This window comes from Ascidia mentula, chromosome 6 (genome assembly GCF_947561715.1).
Source record: "Ascidia mentula chromosome 6, kaAscMent1.1, whole genome shotgun sequence".
Classification (NCBI taxonomy): Eukaryota; Metazoa; Chordata; class Ascidiacea; order Phlebobranchia; family Ascidiidae; genus Ascidia; species Ascidia mentula.
This window is the reverse complement of record NC_138571.1, coordinates 4,915,687-4,938,212: the sequence shown is the minus strand read 5'-3', so window position 1 is coordinate 4,938,212 and position 22,526 is coordinate 4,915,687. Positions and strand designations below refer to the sequence as shown.

Genomic DNA, 22,526 nt, shown 5'->3' with positions numbered 1-22,526 from the left:
TTCCTGATTGGATAAGCATCACGCAGTTTGCATATGGTTTATTGCAACATGAAAAGCTCAACAACGTGAGATCCGCTGTCTCATAGCAACGTGAAATGATCAAGTTCAAGTGGTTTTTGCACGACGACATTGTTGCAAAACAACACAACAGCGACATACAGCAAAGCTGATTTATACAACAATACCAAGGATAAATTTACCCATAGGAATGTTATTTTTGGTTCACCCTTGCATATATTTACCAATTTTCTCCCATATTTGTTCGTTTATCAAATACAATCTGCGGATTAAATCGGGCTAGAAAAATTGTGAGAAATCTACACGGAAATATAAGCACATGCCATTGTATCTGTATGTGTAACGGACAGAACAGGGTATGATTTCTGTTTGGTGCATTCATGCGTGAAAACTTGTCTCGTGTTTGGTTTGTGCGAGCTTCTAATGTTGTGTGGGTATATCCATTGGAATCTGGTTAGTCTTGCGTTGTTTTAATGCCTATTTGGTTGATTCTATTTGAATAAGGTGGAGCCGTGCAGGCATTTAGTTTTGAATCGTATCTATTCTAATTTATTATATGTCTGCTGTGAAACTGTTACAAACTGCAAAAGGAATAAAAGGTAGAATTGCACGCATACAAAAAATTACACGGCAATCGAGGATCTGTATCCTACAGTATGCTTACACAACATTTAATCATTATTTCAATAAAATTTTGGTATTATTTTGGTTCCTAACGACCATTGTAAGTGATTTTTGTTACATGTCGAATGACTTATCTGATGTCAGTTTAAGCATTACCGGTTACTTTGTTTATTCTGCGTTTATAAGTGATATCGATGAAACCTAAAGTAGACGAAGTCTATTTATCACATCATAAATAATCTCATATACAAAACGAATTTATACGAGATCAAGCATGTTTCTTAATCGCTTCGTTTTTATGAAGGACTTTGTTTTTCCTTTAGTCTCTCGGTGTTCAAACTTACAACAAATATCGTCAGCATGAGAACGGCGTCACGTGTTTCCATAACGCTTCCTGATTGGATAAGCGTCACAACATTAGCATATGGTTTATAGCAACATGAAAATCCAAACAACGTGGGATCCGATGTCTCATAGCAACGTGAGCTCATCAATTTCAAGTGCTTTAACCATCAACAGTCTCCATACGGCCAAAGTCGATATTTTCTTTGGGATTTCCCGCGCCAAAAAAGTCACACGAACTTGTCACGTGTTTCCATTTAAATTGCTGATTGGCTGACGCGTTGTCATGTGTTTTCTAATATTTCGTAAACAGGATAATCGACTCAACGTGAATTCCGATGTCTCAGAGCAACCAGTGTATTTATTTTTGGAAAGTGTTTTAAATTTTTTGCGGCAAAATCAGCTTTACAAAACCTTTCGAAAATGTGTATTCATTCTCTGTTTCGATTAATCAGCAAATTTTTATTGGTAAACAGGAATTCAAATTTTGTGGATTTGTTGGATTGTTTTCTGTTCTTTGTATATTCTGCAAAACATTTGGAATCACTGCACAAATAAACCACCAAACTAATTCAAAAAACTTGGATATTTTGAAAAGAATTATTTGATATTGCATGAGGCAGCAAATGCAGTTGCAAAAATCACTTTTGCAAAATTTTCCGCTCTTCAAGAAGGATACGCGTGGAGTGACTACGAGTTTTGATTTAGGAAGGAAGATTTAACTAACAACAGATATGAAGCGCAACACGATAGCTGACAACATACGCCCTTCAACTCTATATAACCAGCAACCTTGAGGTCTGAAAATCATCATTTTGCATTGTGGAAATCCCAACGCAAAGGATAAGGTAAGCAATTTACATTAAGTGTTGTAATGATTTTATACATGGTCGTTTATGTGCAGATGAACAAACTGTTGTTGATCGTTCTTCTTCTGGGACTCGTCCTTCTTGCTTCAGACTCAGTAGAGTCATTACGTCTCTACATCAGGCGAAGAACTTGGTGGAGAAGAAGGTATTGGTGGAGAAGAATAAGGAGACGATACCGACGCCGATATAGACATAATGGAGATGAAGGTAACAAGACAAATCATAGGGAAAATTAAATTCCACCGCTTTAAATACAACATTTACATATTCGACATCAAATAAATTTAATGCCGTCTTTCCTGATGTTTTGTGTGTATGTTTTAGTCTTTTGGGTGAACCAGTTGATTAAAGGCTAAATTGTCACATGCGGCTTGTTGTCAAACAAGCTTTACGCAAACGTCTTTAATTCGCAAACTGTGTTGTCTCGTAACGTATTGGTACAATTACGGCAGTAACTAACCAATAGTAAAACATTGACATGCATGCGCTCAGTTTATAAAAACTTTTCCCTTCGAGATATCAAAAGCTTTCGACACCTTTGCTACATGTCCATATTCAACACATTTTTGTATGTCAGGAATGGATGAAGTTGAAACATTTGAAGATGGAGATGAAGATGACTTGATGGATGAAGACGAGTAAAATGTGGGCAATTACTCGAGTATTCACTTATTTATGTGTTTTGAAGGTTTCTTTTCCGGCTCATCGAAACTCAAATAAAATTTGATTAATTTCCAGATTACTCTGAAGTTAAAAATGTGGACACCGCTATCATCGGCAAAATAAACAAATGTCATCCATATATTTGTGTTTTATTAACAATCTCTCTTTGCTTTTGATGATATAGTAATTGAGTAACAACATGTCGTCTTGTTTATGGTTTGAAAAGCTTTGCATTTAAAAAAGTCCGAATGCACGTTAAGGGAGTTATATTACGGTACATATTCGTACACGGATTGCCTCCAGTTTAACATTTTCACAATCCTTTCACAATTTTTCACCGATAACATTTGCCTGAAACTTAGGTGAAGAGTTGTTAATCTGCTAAATTACGGTTGTTGACGTTACAGCCTAATTATCACGTGATCGATCATTGATGAAATATTTAGATAAATTGCAAGTACCTTAAGTGAGATGCATTTGCCTTCGGGAAAACCATTCCACAGTCTTGGCTGTTGGTTTTTCACAAAGTTTGATCATTTTAAACAAAGAAAACAGAACAATTAGAATGGGTAGAATATGACTATATGATAAAGCTTGTCATATTATGTTGGAAAGGGTTTATTGTTAACTGTTAACAAAATATATTTTAATCACTTTCAAATTCTTTCAATACCTGTTCTTTCAAAGTTGATATGTGACTTAAACGAATTATGCAACAATGTAGCGAATGCTCTTATGAGCTCACAAATAGTGTAACACACGTGAACGTCCGTCTAACGTAAAAGAACAAACCCCTTGAAGTCGTGCCAGGAGCTGATTGGATGAATCAATCCTGCACCCATGAAACCGGAGTTACTACGCACCAATGTCGCCAAACCAGTAATGATTCCATTGCCTGTGTGAGAACAAACCATTCTGTGACAAACAAAACAGACAACCAGCTGCACTGATGAGACCTTTTAGGTCGAAACAGTGGTCATCTGTCTGCAGCTTATACACAAAACAGACAACGTTGATATTTTTGTGTTTTATTAACAATCTCTCTTTGCTTTTGATGATATATTCATTGAGTAACAACATGTCGTATTGTTTATGGTTTGAAAAGCTTCGCATTTAAAGAGAGTATAATTACACTTGTTGCTTTGAGACATCAGAATTCATGTTGAGAAGATTATCCTGTTTACGAAGTATTAGAAAACACATGACAACGCGTCAGCCAATCAGCAAGTTAAGTGGAAACACGTGACAAGTTCGTGCGATTTTTTGGCGCGAGAAATCCCAACATAAACCTTTGAGTTTGACCGTATGGAGATTGTTGATGGTTGAAGCACTTGAAATTGATGAGTTGACGTTGCCACGAGACATCGGATCTCACGTTTGTTGCAAAGTGTCACGTGTTTCCATATCGCTTCCTGATTGGATAAGCATCACGCCGTTCGCATTTGGTTTATAGCAACATGAAAATCTCAACAACGTGAGATCCGATGTCTCATAGCAACGTGAAATGATCAATTTTAAGTGATTTTTGCACGACGACATTGTTGCAAAACAACACAACAGCAACACACAACAAAGCTGATTTATACAACAATACCAAGCATAAATTAACCCATAGGAATGTTATTTTTGGTTCACCCTTGCATATATTTACCAATTTTCTCCCATATTTGTTCGTTTATCAAATACAATCAGCGAAATAAATCAGGCTAGAAAAATTGTGAGAAATCTACACGGAAATATAAGCACATGCCATTGTATCTGTATGTGTAACGGACAGAACAGGGTATGATTTCTGTTTGGTGCATTCATGCGTGAAAACTTGTCTCGTGTTTGGTTTGTGCGAGCTTATAATGTTGTGTGGGTATATCCATTGTAATCTGGTTAGTCTTGCGTTGTTTTAATGCCTATTTGGTTGATTCTATTTGAATAAGGTGGAGCCGTGTAGGCATTTAGTTTTGAATCGTATCTATTCTAATTTATTATATGTCTGCTGTGAAACTGTTACAAACTGCAAATGGAATAAAAGGTAGAATTGAACGCATACAAAAAATTACACGGCAATCGAGGATCTGTATCCTACAGTATGCTTACACAACATTTAATCATTATTTCAATAAAATTTTGCTATTATTTTGGTTCCTAACGACCATTGTAAGTGATTTTTGTTACATGTCGAATGACTTATCTGATGTCAGTAGCATTACCGGTTATTTTGTTTATTCTGCGTTTATAAGTGATATCGATGAAACCTAAAGTAGACGAAGTCTATTTATCACATCATAAATAATCTCATATACAAAACGAATTTATACGAGATCAAGCATGTTTCTTAATCGCTTCGTTTTTATGAAGGACTTTGTTTTTCCTTTAGTCTCTCGGTGTTCAAACTTACAACAAATATCGTCAGCATGAGAACGGCGTCACGTGTTTCCATAACGCTTCCTGATTGGATAAGCGTCACAACATTAGCATATGGTTTATAGCAACATGAAAATCCCAACAACGTGGGATCCGATGTCTCATAGCAACGTGAGCTCATCAATTTCAAGTGCTTTAACCATCAACAGTCTCCATACGGCCAAAGTCGATGTTTTCTTTGGGATTTCCCGCGCCAAAAAAGTCACACGAACTTGTCACGTGTTTCCATTTAAATTGCTGATTGGCTGACGCGTTGTCATGTGTTTTCTAATATTTCGTAAACAGGATAATCGACTCAACGTGAATTCCGATGTCTCAGAGCAACCAGTGTATTTATTTTTGGAAAGTGTTTTAAATTTTTTGCGGCAAAATCAGCTTTACAAAACCTTTCGAAAATGTGTATTCATTCTCTGTTTCGATTAATCAGCAAATTTTTATTGGTAGACAGGAATTCAAATTTTGTGGATTTGTTGGATTGTTTTCTGTTCTTTGTATACTCTGCAAAACATTTGGAATCACTGCACAAATAAACCACCAAACTAATTCAAAAAACTTGGATATTTTGAAAAGAATTATTTGATATTGCATGAGGCAGCAAATGCAGTTGCAAAAATCACTTTTGCAAAATTTTCCGCTCTTCAAGAAGGATACGCGTGGAGTGACTACGAGTTTTGATTTAGGAGGGAAGATTTAACTAACAACGGATATGAAGCGAAACACGATAGCTGACAACATACGCCCTTCAACTCTATATAACCAGCAACCTTGAGGTCCGAAAATCATCATTTTGCATTGTGGAAATCCCAACGCAAAGGATAAGGTAAGTGATTTATATTACGTGTTGCAAAGATTTTATGCATGGTCGTTTTTGTGCAGATGAACAAACTGTTGTTGATCGTTCTTCTTCTGGGACTCGTCCTCCTTGCTTCGGACTCAGTAGAGTCAATTCGCTACATCAGGCGAAGAAGTTGGTGGAGAAGAAGGTATTGGTGGAGAAGAATAAGGAGACGATACCGACGCCGATATAGACATGGAGATGAAGGTAACAAGACAAATCATAGGGAAAATTAAATTCTACCGCTTTAAATACAACATTTATATATACGATATCAAATAAATTTAGTGACGTCTTTCCAGGTGTTTTGTGTGTATGTTTTAGTGTTTCGGGTGAACCAGTTAATTAAAGGCTAAATTGTCACATGCGGCTTGTTGCCAGAAAAGTTTTACACAAACGTCTTAACTTCGCAAACTGTTTTGTCTCGTAACGTATTGATACAATTACGGCAGTAACTAACCAATAGTAAAACCTTGACATGCATGCGCTCAGTTTATAAAAACTTTTCCCTTCGAGATATCAAAAGCTTTCGACACCTTTCTCTACGTGTCCATATTTAACACATTTTTGTATGTCAGGAATGGATGAAGTTGAAACATTTGAAGATGGAGATGAAGATGAAGATGACTTGATGGATAACGACGAGTAAAATGTGGGCAATTTTTCGAGTATTCACTTATTTATGTGTTTTGAAGGTTTATTTTCCGGCTCATCGAAACTCAAATATAATTTGATTAATTTCCAGATTACTCTGAAGTTAAAAATGTCGACACCGCTATCATCGGCAAAATAAATAAATGTCATCCATATATTTGTGTTTTATTAACAATCTCTCTTTGCTTTTGATGATATAGTAATTGAGCAACAACATGTCATGTTGTTGATGGTTTGAAAAGCTTTGCATTTAAAAAAGTCCGAATGCACGTTAAGGGAGTTATATTACGGTACATATTCGTACACGGATTGCCTCCAGTTCAGCATTTTCACAATCCTTTCACAATTTTTCACCGATAACATTTGCCTGAAACTTAGGTGAAGAGTAGATAATCTGCTAAATTACGGTTGTTGACGTTACAGCCTAATTATCACGTGATCATTGCTGAAATATTTAGATAAATTGCAAGTACCTTAAGTGAGATGCATTTGCCTTCGGGAAAACCATTCCACAGTCTTGGCTGTTGGTTTTTCACAAAGTTTGATCATTTTAAACAAAGAAAACAGAACAATTAGTATGGGTAGAATATGACTATATGATAAAGCTTGTCATATTATGTTGGAAAGGGTTTATTGTTAACTGTTAACAAAATATATTTTAATCACTTTCAAATTCTTTCAATACCTGTTCTTTCAAAGTTGATATGTGACTTAAACGAATTATGCAACAATGTCGCGAATGCTCTTATGAGCTCACAAATAGTGTAACACACGTGAACGTCCGTCTAACGTAAGAGAACAAACCCCTTGAAGTCGTTCCAGGAGCTGATTGGATGAATCAATCCTGCACCCATGAAACCGGAGTTACTACGCACCAATTTCGCCAAACCAGTAATGATTCCATTGCCTGTGTGAGAACAAACCATTCTGTGACAAACAAAACAGACACCCAGCTGCACTGATGAGACCTTTTAGGTCGAAACAGTGGCCATCTGTCTGCAGCTTATTCACAAAACAGACAACGTTGATATTTTTGTGTTTTATTAACAATCTCTCTTTGCTTTTGATGATACATTCATTGAGTAACAACATGTCGTATTGTTTATGGTTTGAAAAGCTTCGCATTTAAAGAGAGTATAATTACACTTGTTGCTCTGAGACATCAGAATTCATGTTGAGACGATTATCCTGTTTACGAAGTATTAGAAAACACATGACAACGCGTCAGCCAATCAGCAAGTTAAGTGGAAACACGTGACAAGTTCGTGCGATTTCTTGGCGCGAGAAATCCCAACATAAACCTTGAGTTTGACCGTATGGAGATTGTTGATGGTTGAAGAACTTGAAATTGATGAGTTGACGTTGCAACGAGACATCGGATCTCACGTTTGTTGCAAAGTGTCAAGTGTTTCCATATCGCTTCCTGATTGGATAAGCATCACGCAGTTTGCATATGGTTTATTGCAACATGAAAAGCTCAACAACGTGAGAACCGATGTCTCATAGCAACGTGAAATGATCAATTTGAAGTGATTTTTGCACGACGACATTGTTGCAAAACAACACAACAGCGACATACAACAAAACTGATTTTTACATCAATAGAGAGGATAAATAAACACATAGGAATGTTATTTTTGGTTCACCCTTGCATATATTTACCAATTTTCTCCCATATTTGTTCGTTTATCAAATACAATCAGCGGAATAAATCGGGCAAGAAAAATTGTTGGAAATCTGCACCGAAATATAACCACATGCCATTGTGTCTGTATGTGTAACGGACAGAACAGGGTATGATTTCTGTTTGGTGCATTCATGCGTGAAAACTTGTCTCGTGTTTGGTTTGTGCGAGCTTCTAATGTTGTGTGGGTATATCCATTGGAATCTGGTTAGTCTTGCGTTGTTTTAATGCCTATTTGGTTGATTCTATTTGAATAAGGTGGAGCCGTGCAGGCATTTAGTTTTGAATCGTATCTATTCTAATTTATTATATGTCTGCTGTGAAACTGTTACAAACTGCAAAAGGAATAAAAGGTAGAATTGAACGCATACAAAAAATTACACGGCAATCGAGGATCTGTATCCTACAGTATGCTTACACAACATTTAATCATTATTTCAATAAAATTTTGCTATTATTTTGGTTCCTAACGACCATTGTAAGTGATTTTTGTTACATGTCGAATGACTTATCTGATGTCAGTTTAAGCATTACCGGTTACTTTGTTTATTCTGCGTTCATAAGTGATATCGATGAAACCTAAAGTAGACGAAGTCTATTTATCACATCATAAATAATCTCATATACAAAACGAATTTATACGAGATCAAGCATGTTTCTTAATCGCTTCGTTTTTATGAAGGACTTTGTTTTTCCTTTAGTCTCTCGGTGTTCAAACTTACAACAAATATCGTCAGCATGAGAACGGCGTCACGTGTTTCCATAACGCTTCCTGATTGGATAAGCGTCACAACATTAGCATATGGTTTATAGCAACATGAAAATCCCAACAACGTGGGATCCGATGTCTCATAGCAACGTGAGCTCATCAATTTCAAGTGCTTTAACCATCAACAGTCTCCATACGGCCAAAGTCGATGTTTTCTTTGGGATTTCCCGCGCCAAAAAAGTCACACGAACTTGTCACGTGTTTCCATTTAAATTGCTGATTGGCTGACGCGTTGTCATGTGTTTTCTAATATTTCGTAAACAGGATAATCGACTCAACGTGAATTCCGATGTCTCAGAGCAACCAGTGTATTTATTTTTGGAAAGTGTTTTAAATTTTTTGCGGCAAAATCAGCTTTACAAAACCTTTCGAAAATGTGTATTCATTCTCTGTTTCGATTAATCAGCAAATTTTTATTGGTAGACAGGAATTCAAATTTTGTGGATTTGTTGGATTGTTTTCTGTTCTTTGTATATTCTGCAAAACATTTGGAATCACTGCACAAATAAACCACCAAACTAATTCAAAAAACTTGGATATTTTGAAAAGAATTATTTGATATTGCATGAGGCAGCAAATGCAGTTGCAAAAATCACTTTTGCAAAATTTTCCGCTCTTCAAGAAGGATACGCGTGGAGTGACTACGAGTTTTGATTTAGGAAAGAAGATTTAACTAGCAACGGATATGAAGCGAAACACGATAGCTGACAACATACGCCCTTCAACTCTATATAACCAGCAACCTTGAGGTCCGAAAATCATCATTTTGCATTGTGGAAATCCCAACGCAAAGGATAAGGTAAGTGATTTATATTACGTGTTGTAAAGATTTTATGCATGGTCGTTTTTGTGCAGATGAACAAACTGTTGTTGATCGTTCTTCTTCTGGGACTCGTCCTCCTTGCTTCGGACTCAGTAGAGTCAATTCGCTACATCAGGCGAAGAAGTTGGTGGAGAAGAAGGTATTGGTGGAGAAGAATAAGGAGACGATACCGACGCCGATATAGACATGGAGATGAAGGTAACAAGACAAATCATAGGGAAAATTAAATTCTACCGCTTTAAATACAACATTTATATATACGATATCAAATAAATTTAGTGACGTCTTTCCTGGTGTTTTGTGTGTATGTTTTAGTGTTTCGGGTGAACCAGTTAATTAAAGGCTAAATTGTCACATGCGGCTTGTTGCCAGAAAAGTTTTACACAAACGTCTTAACTTCGCAAACTGTTTTGTCTCGTAACGTATTGATACAATTACGGCAGTAACTAACCAATAGTAAAACCTTGACATGCATGCGCTCAGTTTATAAAAACTTTTCGCTTCGAGATATCAAAAGCTTTCGACACCTTTCTCTACGTGTCCATATTTAACACATTTTTGTATGTCAGGAATGGATGAAGTTGAAACATTTGAAGATGGAGATGAAGATGAAGATGACTTGATGGATAACGACGAGTAAAATGTGGGCAATTTTTCGAGTATTCACTTATTTATGTGTTTTGAAGGTTTCTTTTCCGGCTCATCGAAACTCAAATATAATTTGATTAATTTCCAGATTACTCTGAAGTTAAAAATGTCGACACCGCTATCATCGGCAAAATAAATAAATGTCATCCATATATTTGTGTTTTATTAACAATCTCTCTTTGCTTTTGATGATATAGTAATTGAGCAACAACATGTCATGTTGTTGATGGTTTGAAAAGCTTTGCATTTAAAAAAGTCCGAATGCACGTTAAGGGAGTTATATTACGGTACATATTCGTACACGGATTGCCTCCAGTTCAGCATTTTCACAATCCTTTCACAATTTTTCACCGATAACATTTGCCTGAAACTTAGGTGAAGAGTAGATAATCTGCTAAATTACGGTTGTTGACGTTACAGCCTAATTATCACGTGATCATTGCTGAAATATTTAGATAAATTGCAAGTACCTTAAGTGAGATGCATTTGCCTTCGGGAAAACCATTCCACAGTCTTGCCTGTTGGTTTTTCACAAAGTTTGATCATTTTAAACAAAGAAAACAGAACAATTAGTATGGGTAGAATATGACTATATGATAAAGCTTGTCATATTATGTTGGAAAGGGTTTATTGTTAACTGTTAACAAAATATATTTTAATCACTTTCAAATTCTTTCAATACCTGTTCTTTCAAAGTTGATATGTGACTTAAACGAATTATGCAACAATGTCGCGAATGCTCTTATGAGCTCACAAATAGTGTAACACACGTGAACGTCCGTCTAACGTAAGAGAACAAACCCCTTGAAGTCGTGCCAGGAGCTGATTGGATGAATCAATCCTGCACCCATGAAACCGGAGTTACTACGCACCAATTTCGCCAAACCAGTAATGATTCCATTGCCTGTGTGAGAACAAACCATTCTGTGACAAACAAAACAGACACCCAGCTGCACTGATGAGACCTTTTAGGTCGAAACAGTGGCCATCTGTCTGCAGCTTATTCACAAAACAGACAACGTTGATATTTTTGTGTTTTATTAACAATCTCTCTTTGCTTTTGATGATACATTCATTGAGTAACAACATGTCGTATTGTTTATGGTTTGAAAAGCTTCGCATTTTAGAGAGAGTATAATTACACTTGTTGCTCTGAGACATCAGAATTCATGTTGAGACGATTATCCTGTTTACGAAGTATTAGAAAACACATGACAACGCGTCAGCCAATCAGCAAGTTAAGTGGAAACACGTGACAAGTTCGTGCGATTTCTTGGCGCGAGAAATCCCAACATAAACCTTGAGTTTGACCGTATGGAGATTGTTGATGGTTGAAGAACTTGAAATTGATGAGTTGACGTTGCAACGAGACATCGGATCTCACGTTTGTTGCAAAGTGTCAAGTGTTTCCATATCGCTTCCTGATTGGATAAGCATCACGCAGTTTGCATATGGTTTATTGCAACATGAAAAGCTCAACAACGTGAGAACCGATGTCTCATAGCAACGTGAAATGATCAATTTGAAGTGATTTTTGCACGACGACATTGTTGCAAAACAACACAACAGCGACATACAACAAAACTGATTTTTACATCAATAGAGAGGATAAATTAACACATAGGAATGTTATTTTTGGTTCACCCTTGCATATATTTACCAATTTTCTCCCATATTTGTTCGTTTATCAAATACAATCAGCGGAATAAATCGGGCAAGAAAAATTGTTGGAAATCTGCACCGAAATATAACCACATGCCATTGTGTCTGTATGTGTAACGGACAGAACTGGGTATGATTTCTGTTTGGTGCATTCATGCATGAAAACTTGTCTCGTGTTTGGTTTGTGCGAGCTTCTAATGTTGTGTGGGTATATCCATTGGAATCTGGTTAGTCTTGCGTTGTTTTAATGCCTATTTGGTTGATTCTATTTGAATAAGGTGGAGCCGTGCAGGCATTTAGTTTTGAATCGTATCTATTCTAATTTATTATATGTCTGCTGTGAAACTGTTACAAACTGCAAAAGGAATAAAAGGTAGAATTGCACGCATACAAAAAATTACACGGCAATCGAGGATCTGTATCCTACAGTATGCTTACACAACATTTAATCATTATTTCAATACAATTTTGCTATTATTTTGGTTCCTAACGACCATTGTAAGTGATTTTTGTTACATGTCGAATGACTTATCTGATGTCAGTTTAAGCATTACCGGTTACTTTGTTTATTCTGCGTTCATAAGTGATATCGATGAAACCTAAAGTAGACGAAGTCTATTTATCACATCATAAATAATCTCATATACAAAACGAATTTATACGAGATCAAGCATGTTTCTGAATCGCTTCGTTTTTATGAAGGACTTTGTTTTTCCTTTAGTCTCTCGGTGTTCAAACTTACAACAAATATCGTCAGCATGAGAACGGCGTCACGTGTTTCCATAACGCTTCCTGATTGGATAAGCGTCACAACATTAGCATATGGTTTATAGCAACATGAAAATCCCAACAACGTGGGATCCGATGTCTCATAGCAACGTGAGCTCATCAATTTCAAGTGCTTTAACCATCAACAGTCTCCATACGGCCAAAGTCGATGTTTTCTTTGGGATTTCCCGCGCCAAAAAAGTCACACGAACTTGTCACGTGTTTCCATTTAAATTGCTGATTGGCTGACGCGTTGTCATGTGTTTTCTAATATTTCGTAAACAGGATAATCGACTCAACGTGAATTCCGATGTCTCAGAGCAACCAGTGTATTTATTTTTGGAAAGTGTTTTAAATTTTTTGCGGCAAAATCAGCTTTACAAAACCTTTCGAAAATGTGTATTCATTCTCTGTTTCGATTAATCAGCAAATTTTTATTGGTAGACAGGAATTCAAATTTTGTGGATTTGTTGGATTGTTTTCTGTTCTTTGTATATTCTGCAAAACATTTGGAATCACTGCACAAATAAACCACCAAACTAATTCAAAAAACTTGGATATTTTGAAAAGAATTATTTGATATTGCATGAGGCAGCAAATGCAGTTGCAAAAATCACTTTTGCAAAATTTTCCGCTCTTCAAGAAGGATACGCGTGGAGTGACTACGAGTTTTGATTTAGGAAGGAAGATTTAACTAGCAACGGATATGAAGCGCAACACGATAGCTGACAACATACGCCCTTCAACTCTATATAACCAGCAACCTTGAGGTCTGAAAATCATCATTTTGCATTGTGGAAGTCGCAACGCAAAGGATAAGGTAAGCAATTTACATTAAGTGTTGTAATGATTTTATACATGGTCGTTTATGTGCAGATGAACAAACTGTTGTTGATCGCTCTCCTTCTGGGACTCGTCCTTCTTGCTTCAGACTCAGTAGAGTCATTACGTCTCTACATCAGGCGAAGAACTTGGTGGAGAAGAAGGTATTGGTGGAGAAGAATAAGGAGACGATACCGACGCCGATATAGACATAATGGAGATGAAGGTAACAAGACAAATCATATGGAAAATTAAATTTCACCGCTTTAAATACAACATTTATATATACGATATCAAATAAATTTAATGCCGTCTTTCCTGATGTTTTGTGTGTATGTTTTAGTCTTTTGGGTGAACCAGTTGATTAAAGGCTAAATTGTCACATGCGGCTTGTTGTCGAACAAGCTTTACACAAACGTCTTAAATTCGCAAACTGTGTTGTCTCGTAACGTATTGGTACAATTACGGCAGTAACTAACCAATAGTAAAACATTGACATGCATGCGCTCAGTTTATAAAAACTTTTCCTTCGAGATATCAAAAGCTTTCGACCCCTTTGCTACATGTCCATATTCAACACATTTTTGTATGTCAGGAATGGATGAAGTTGAAACATTTGAAGATGGAGATGAAAATGACTTGATGGATGAAGACGAGTAAAATGTGGGCAATTACTCGAGTATTCACTTATTTATGTGTTTTGAAGGTTTCTTTTCCGGCTCATCGAAACTCAAATATAATTTGATTAATTTCCAGATTACTCTGAAGTTAAAAATGTGGACACCGCTATCATCGGCAAAATAAACAAATGTCATCCATATATTTGTGTTTTATTAACAATCTCTCTTTGCTTTTGATGATATAGTAATTGAGTAACAACATGTCGTCTTGTTTATGGTTTGAAAAGCTTTGCATTTAAAAAAGTCCGAATGCACGTTAAGGGAGTTATATTACGGTACATATTCGTACACGGATTGCCTCCAGTTTAACATTTTCACAATCCTTTCACAATTTTTCACCGATAACATTTGCCTGAAACTTAGGTGAAGAGTTGTTAATCTGCTAAATTACGGTTGTTGACGTTACAGCCTAATTATCACGTGATCGATCATTGATGAAATATTTAGATAAATTGCAAGTACCTTAAGTGAGATGCATTTGCCTTCGGGAAAACCATTCCACAGTCTTGGCTGTTGGTTTTTCACAAAGTTTGATCATTTTAAACAAAGAAAACAGAACAATTAGAATGGGTAGAATATGACTAGATGATAAAGCTTGTCATATTATGTTGGAAAGGGTTTATTGTTAACTGTTAACAAAATATATTTTAATCACTTTCAAATTCTTTCAATACCTGTTCTTTCAAAGTTGATATGTGACTTAAACGAATTATGCAACAATGTAGCGAATGCTCTTATGAGCTCACAAATAGTGTAACACACGTGAACGTCCGTCTAACGTAAAAGAACAAACCCCTTGAAGTCGTGCCAGGAGCTGATTGGATGAATCAATCCTGCACCCTTGAAACCGGAGTTACTACGCACCAATTTCGCCAAACCAGTAATGATTCCATTGCCTGTGTGAGAACAAACCATTCTGTGACAAACAAAACAGACAACCAGCTGCACTGATGAGACCTTTTAGGTCGAAACAGTGGCCATCTGTCTGCAGCTTATACACAAATCAGACAACGTTGATATTTTTGTGTTTTATTAACAATCTCTCTTTGCGTTTGATGGTATATACATTGAGTAACAACATGTCGTATTGTTTATGGTTTGAAAAGCTTCGCATTTAAAGAGAGTATAATTACACTTGTTGCTCTGAGACATCAGAATTCATGTTGAGACGATTATCCTGTTTACGAAGTATTAGAAAACACATGACAACGCGTCAGCCAATCAGCAAGTTAAGTGGAAACACGTGACAAGTTCGTGCGATTTTTTGGCGCGAGAAATCCCAACATAAACCTTGAGTTTGACCGTATTGAGATTGCTGATGGTTGAAGAACTTGAAATTGATGTAACAAGACAAATCATATGGAAAATTAAATTCCACCGCTTTAAATACAACATTTACATATTCGACATCAAATAAATTTAGTAACGTCTTGCCTGGTGTTTTGTGTGTATGTTTTAGTCTTTTGGGTGAACCAGTTGATTAAAGGCTAAATTGTCACATGCGGCTTGTTGTCAAACAAGCTTTACACAAACGTTTTAAATTCGCAAACTGTGTTGTCTCGTAACGTATTGATACAATTACGGCAGTAACTAACCAATAGTAAAACATTGGCATGCATGCGCTCAGTTTATAAAATCTTTTTCCTTCGAGATATCAAAAGCTTTCGACCCCTTTGCTACATGTCCATATTCAACACATTTTTGTATGTCAGGAATGGATGAAGTTGAAACATTTGAAGATGGAGATGAAGATGACTTGATGGATGAAGACGAGTAAAATGTGGGCAATTACTCGAGAATTCACATATTTATGTGTTTAGAAGGTTTCTTTTCCAGCTCATCGAAACTCAAATACAATTTGTTCAATTTCAAGATTACTCCGAAGTTAAAAATATCGACACCGCTATCATCGGCAAAATAAACAAATATGATCCATATTTTTGTGTTTTATAAACAATCTCTCTTTGCTTTTGATGATATAGTAATTGAGCAACAACATGTCGTATTTTTTATGGTTTGAAAAGCTTCGCATTAAAAAAATTCGGATGCACGTTAAGGGAATAATATTACGGTACATATTCGTACACGGATTGCCTCCAGTTCAACATTTTCACAATCCTTTCACAATTTTTCACCGATAAGGTTTGCCTGAAACTTAGGTGAAGAGTTGATAATCAGTAAAATTCGGGTTGTTGACGTTACACCTTTATTATCACGTAATCATTGCTGAAATATTTAGATAAATTGCAAGTACCCCAAGTGAGATGCATTTGCCTTCGGGAAAACCATTCCACAGTCTCGGCGGTTGGTTTATTACAAAGATTAATCATTGTAAGTTATTCCTATATGCGGAATATTTTCAAACAAGAAAACAAAGCATTTTCAATGCTTAGTATTCTCAACTCATTCAACTGGTAGTCCGTCTGTAAGTTCCAAACAAGTGTTGTGGCGCTTTAACAGAACACATGCCACAGCTATTTCTTAATAAGGTAATTCATACCCATATTATTCTACCTAAACATTGCCAACCTTGATATCGGATAAGCCGTAACTTCCGACTTGGCTGGACAAATTTAAATCGCAACAGTTATCATTAATTTTACTGATGAAGAAAAGGTTGTGCAACATGATTTAAAACTTTGCTATCAACATTTTAACTATTGGTTCGATGACAAATGAATCTTTGACTTTTGAATGCCCTTTACCGTTAGAGGGCGCAACGAAGCTAGATGTGCTTCTCAACTTTGAGGGTCGATGAAATTATTTTTGTATCGGCACAGAGCATATTAATCGCTCAAGCGTCCCACTTAAACCAGACGAATGAAATACGTTGGACGAATCAACTAAGCATATGTTACGTAACATACTTCCATCATAAGGTCAAGGGTAATTTTGTATAATGTATATGTAAAACCATCTCAGGCTGTGTGGAAAAAATATTATTTTTATGATTTATTTAATTTTTTTGTGCGCATTTAGGGCAGTGTGACTAAAGAAACATTTTAGAAGTTTTCGAATGTACTGTTTTTCAATAGCACCGCCCTCATATCCTGTCGTGCTTTTGTTCAATATGCGAATGATCTCATGTCTATCTGCTTGTAGGTTGATTTTTAATGGCGTTTTATGATGTATGTCTTTTTTGTTGATATGTGTTACAATAGGCAATATGCAGACCTCTAGTTAGGGGCAAAGTGGATACATATCACCCAGGTAAGCAACTTCTATGCTAACAGTTGACTCAGACAGCCGACGTTGATAGTGTTTGCCAACGTTTATTTGAAGAACACTAAGTGCGTTTGAACACAGCAGTAATGTTTGTCAAGCAGTAGTGCTTCTTACGCGGACGCGTAGATATTACTGATTTAGCCTGTAATGCTCTCTTTTATTCGATTGCATAACGCCAACCCTATTGTCAAAAATGTATATGCCAATTCAAGCTCTTTGCACTTTGTTTCAATCACTTTAAAGCTTAGAGCAAGTATTTCTAACGTAACTTGTAATAATCATTGTCTTGGTATGCGTGTCTTTGGGACACAGTGGTGAAAAACGTGGAGTGGAAATAACACTATGATATCTGTGGTAAATCAATTTCACTAAAGCATTTAGACACAGAAATTAAAACGTTTAGCAATCTTTTACCAAAGATTTTTTTCCTGCACTTTTCCCGTACTTTTGGGTAGTAATTTAACTGGGTGGAAACATCTACTCTTAACTTTCGGGTTCTAGTTGCAGAGGAAGATCGTGAAACAGTGTAAACAAAGTTCGTGTGGCGCAATTGACATGTGGCGTGACCACAGTAGGTTCCACGAAAGTTATTTCAGTGAGAACAAACAAACCTATTCAATCAAGGCTGACTGACTCAGATCAGTGTTAACAAAATACTTCCAAGGAAGTAAGGTTGTGTGGTCATCATAGAGTTATAGAGGCTAAAACAGTTGTTTATCCACGCTGTAGAGGTTTAAAGATGGTATGGAAAGTAGTAGACTATAAGCAATCTGATTTTGATCATTGTTGACCAGAATGAACTGTTCCTAAGAATGACCAAGTTAGTGTAAGATATATAATGCGAAGCATTTCTTTAATAACTGAGCTATATTGAGTTTTTCTCCGTCAAAGGTAATGAACAACAAATCAATTGCGACTCTTTATTCGATTTTACACGACCTTGTAGTTTTATGTGTGAATAAATATTGTTTTGAATAGTGAGGAAAGTAAAACCATGCAAAAACATAATTGGTTTGAAAATGGTTCAAAGTGTGTTAATAAGTTTAGTTGATGTTAATTCGAATGGCAATCAATGTGTGTCTGTTGAATGCAGTCAACCGTCAGATGGCGCAATGGAACCAAATCGCTTCGGAATTTTAGCTGCATGCGACCGTATAACAGGATACTCTTCTCGGCTAAATCTTGAGTGGTTGGTCATTCAAGCGTGGTAAGATATCAACAGACTGCGACGTAGTATGCTCTTGCGATCAAGACGGCACAGTGCTAGGTATAAGTAGAAGGCTATTTTTTTCTTTAAGTGAATGCTTAGGCTTCAACTTTACTAAAATAGAAAAGCAGTTAATCCTAACATCGAATTCAACTTTAAAATATGTTTGTTTGTCGCGGTGTCGTGTGGTTATGTGTGGATCCTTTCCAGACTGCTATTACTTACTGACAGCAGTGTCAAGAGATAAGGTCACTGCTCGCCACATGTTATAATTAGCAAATTTAACTATGGATAGCGATGTTTGTGATGATTCAAACCACGAAGAAACATTGGTTTGTCATTGTGTGAGAACAGAAGTCTGTTTTCCTCCATTTTTTATGTTAATTCTGTCAAAAACACTGTCATATGGGCAGTAGTTGAGCCCAGCTGACATTCCACTAAGGCAAGTAGTATCAACTACTACCTGGCAACAACTACGCGCCTTCGAGTAGGGATTTTATAGCAATGTTGACGACGCCTATTAAACGCTTGGCTTCACTTGACTAAAACGTTAGGCGTGAGTTGAAAACAACACGTAGTTTGGACGTTTGGGGCCAATAGATGTACATAGTATAAGTGGTAGCAAGTTTAGCACAATATGATGGCACTTGTGTTTCAGTGTAAAGAAATACTTTCAAGGAAGTAAGGTTGTCTTGTCATCGTAGAGTCACAGAAGCTAAATCTGGATATTTCGTCAAAATAGTTGTTACCTATGCTGTAGAGGTGTAGGGATCATACTGAAAGAAGTAGGTATAAGCAATGTGTTTTTAGTTGTTGTTTACCAAAATGAACCGTTTTCTAGTAGTGATCAAGCAACTGTAAGAAATCTAATGCAAAACATTTCTTTAATCATTATTGAGCTAGATTGTGTTTTACTTGGTCAAAGAAAATGAACTACAAATCACTTGCGACTCTTTATTCCATTTTGTTTTATCTTTCACAAGCCAAGTCAGGTACGTTATAATATTACATCAGAAATTTAAAAACCGCTAAATGACAACTTTCTAGAATCCAGGCATGGTATAAGTGCAGTAAAGGACACTATATTGGTGTTATCTGATGATCTTGCTGATTCAAACACTGCACAGGAGAAATGTTCTTTACTGGGTGGAAATCTCGCAATGAATGTTGATCCCCAAATCAACGAAACTCTGATACAGTTAATAAATGAAAAATACACAAGAGGTTAACAACCTTTAATCATACTTATGTAAATATAAATTAAACTTACAGTGTATCTTCTTCTAGGACTGACACGGGTTTATATGTTCTACAAATTTGGGTTTGATGAAGTGACGAAATTCTCTTTGGATCCAACAGAAGTTGGTGAATGGAAAAGTACTGAACGTATTGGACTCCTGCACTACGCTGACTTCATTACAACGTAAATCAGGATACAGCGTTAAGAACAAAAGAATAATATTGAAATCCGTTTTCGCTTAACAGCCTGTATTTGCTTTTACGTAACAACGTTCCCAAGCAAATACAATAGATTCTCCGAAAAGTAGTTTCCCAATCAAAAGCTCGTTATAAATGTTTATTACTATACTCAAAATTTTAGATATTTTAAAGTGATTTTTTTACATCATGTAACCATTGTGCTACAGAAAGACAAGCACTCATGGCAATCGGCAAAACTTAACTGCATTAAATTTTTGTGAAGCATATGGTGGGACGTCCGATGAAAAGTGGCAAGTGGTTTTGTATGACTGCACAAAATCGTATGGTAGGTAAAAGTAAACATACAAAAACTAACTTTACATTTTCAAAAGCAACTGACTGAGCAAATTATTACAATCAATTTACAGACTGTGGTTTGATCCTTCGTGTTTTTTACGTTGTAATTCTTGTTTGCATTAAAGGTCCATGATTGGTTAATGCTAAAATATATTTTAACATTTCATCTGCATTCAGGTTGGAAAATTAAGTTCACCTTTTTTGTATCTTTGGCGCCACGAAAGGGTTTCAAACCCATATATCATTACCACAAAGAGGGCTTGTGGTCAAGTTTGTTGCGAAGCGTGCAAAAAACGTACAGCTCATTTCGTCAATATTTGCATCCCGTTTATGTCCCAGGTAACTTTGTTATTGTTTGTTTTTTTCAGATGTAATAATCGGCAAATTTTAACCATTTGTCACAGATGTTAATGTACTAGTCAAGGGAACTCAAGCAGATTTTGTTATGTCAGACACCCCAACTTGTCAGCAAAGTGTTTTACATTATGGAACCGAATGGGAGCATTCAAGTGTAAATTGCACAAAACCTGCCTATTACGCTTGTCAAATTCAACGTAAGCATTAGAATTTCTTAACAGTTTTTCCTGGTTGTACGTTTAACGCCAAGGTTAGTTTTTAGTAACGTTAAAGTTTTGTCCAATACCTCTGAAGTGCAAGTTTATTGGGATGGACTTGATGCATTTATCAGCAAGTACAACTTAACAGCCAAGGTACACACCATAGTTGGTTTAAGTAAATTTTCATGTTGGATTTGTAAAACAGGTGGAGATTCATGTTAATAGATCCAAGGAAATACTAAAAACATCATATTACGACAAAAGTGTATCCATTCCAAACCTTACTCCAGCTACTTATTGCGAGGCAGAGGTACTTATGAAGTTTGTTGCATAAGAACTGATGTCTTTTCGAATGGAGATTTGTCATTTTTTCAGGTGCTGGTACTTTTGTCCGGCCAACTTTCAGTTGTGGTAAAATCTCTTATTTCCTTCAAATCTTGGATTAAGTGTTCGTCGCAAACAAATGTTCATCCCCAAGGTTATTCATCAACAAAAAAGGTCAAAACAAAAAAGTGTTATAAAGCGAATTATGTTGCAGGCGGTGATCACAGCAATACCTTGATGATTATTGGGATTGTAATTGGATCCATCCTTGTTATAGTGGTGGGATTAGGAGCAATATTCTGGTATAAAGTTGACTGCAAAAAGTATTGCACATCAGAAATTTGATACTGTCCGAACGAATGGAATAAACGAAAATCCTTTTCTGAGGATATCACAAGTTTGATGTTATACGACTGCGTGCTCAAACGCTTTGTTGTCGATACTTTTAAATGCAAACAATTGTTTTTATTGCCATAGCTACATTATTTCTGGTTGTTTTGATTGATACGTTGTACTTTGTGTCATTGTTACTTATTTCAATTTCAAGCCACCACAAATAACGCCGAATGAACGCGGTAAAATTCACCTCTTTAAACTTTGCGTGATGTGAAAGTGTCCAATTCCTGCACTTTTATAGAACTTCCGTATTGCGCCAGACTCACTGCAAAGCCCATGGGTTTTTTTGTCACACGAATCATGGTGTCATAATCCCTGTGGGTCGAAATTCTATTTAAATTGCAACAACTAGCAAACTTATATTGGTGATTGCACCATCAGCTATTTTCTAATTGAAATCGCAAGTGAACCGACATAAAGTGCATTTACACATTTTTTACACAACATTTTAACCATTTTGACAATTTTATTGCAATTTTCGTAGTGATGTATTGGAATTGAAACATGTGTGATCATTTGTAGTTTATTGATGTCTGGTACATTCAAAATCGAATCCAAATAGCAGGTTGATGAATATTAATTACAACCTTCTTTCACCTCGTAGACCTACTCGGAATCAACGATTTGCAGAAATGTCTCTCGTTTAATTCTAACAGTCAGCTTAAGGAGAAAGCAATCTTAACTCAGTAGCAAATCTGCAGCGACAAACATAACTGATGGAAAATAACACGAAAAGAATTAAAATACAACTTATAAGCATAT

The 22,526-nt window shown here is 36.2% G+C and overlaps 1 protein-coding gene and 4 long non-coding RNA genes across 8 annotated transcripts; all 5 read left to right on the top strand.

Annotated features, from left to right (window-relative positions):
• The first annotated feature begins 1,726 nt into the window (after window positions 1-1,726).
• On the top strand, window positions 1,727-2,655 carry LOC145906707 (uncharacterized). The gene is made up of 4 exons (XR_014402852.1): window positions 1,727-1,832; window positions 1,889-2,060; window positions 2,431-2,498; window positions 2,592-2,655. It is a non-coding gene; the product is annotated as an uncharacterized LOC145906707 (long non-coding RNA).
• A 3,025-nt stretch (window positions 2,656-5,680) lies between these two features.
• On the top strand, window positions 5,681-6,580 carry LOC145906696 (uncharacterized). The gene is made up of 4 exons (XR_014402850.1): window positions 5,681-5,754; window positions 5,811-5,976; window positions 6,348-6,421; window positions 6,515-6,580. It is a non-coding gene; the product is annotated as an uncharacterized LOC145906696 (long non-coding RNA).
• Window positions 6,581-9,601: 3,021 nt separating this feature from the next.
• Window positions 9,602-10,501, top strand: LOC145906575 (uncharacterized). Its single transcript, XR_014402828.1, has 4 exons — window positions 9,602-9,675; window positions 9,732-9,897; window positions 10,269-10,342; window positions 10,436-10,501. It is a non-coding gene; the product is annotated as an uncharacterized LOC145906575 (long non-coding RNA).
• A 3,021-nt stretch (window positions 10,502-13,522) lies between these two features.
• Window positions 13,523-14,438, top strand: LOC145906576 (uncharacterized). Its single transcript, XR_014402829.1, has 4 exons — window positions 13,523-13,597; window positions 13,654-13,825; window positions 14,195-14,262; window positions 14,356-14,438. It is a non-coding gene; the product is annotated as an uncharacterized LOC145906576 (long non-coding RNA).
• Window positions 14,439-18,729: 4,291 nt separating this feature from the next.
• Window positions 18,730-22,220, top strand: LOC145906232 (uncharacterized). 4 transcript variants are annotated; one of them, XM_082993659.1, is made up of 12 exons: window positions 18,730-18,771; window positions 19,370-19,496; window positions 19,553-19,703; window positions 19,759-19,935; window positions 19,999-20,134; window positions 20,358-20,476; window positions 20,665-20,826; window positions 20,892-21,041; window positions 21,100-21,197; window positions 21,250-21,354; window positions 21,420-21,522; window positions 21,583-22,220. In XM_082993659.1, the coding sequence occupies exons 3-12, from the start codon at window positions 19,640-19,642 to the stop codon at window positions 21,711-21,713; spliced, it is 1,245 nt and encodes a 414-aa protein (XP_082849785.1). In that variant the 5' UTR covers window positions 18,730-18,771; window positions 19,370-19,496; window positions 19,553-19,639; the 3' UTR covers window positions 21,714-22,220. The 4 variants fall into 4 exon arrangements, with proteins under 4 accessions (XP_082849785.1, XP_082849786.1, XP_082849787.1 ...); XM_082993660.1 differs by lacking the exon at window positions 18,730-18,771 and having other exon boundaries at window positions 18,977-19,496; window positions 19,615-19,703; XM_082993661.1 differs by lacking the exon at window positions 18,730-18,771 and having other exon boundaries at window positions 18,977-19,500; window positions 19,615-19,703.
• The last annotated feature ends 306 nt before the right edge of the window (window positions 22,221-22,526 follow it).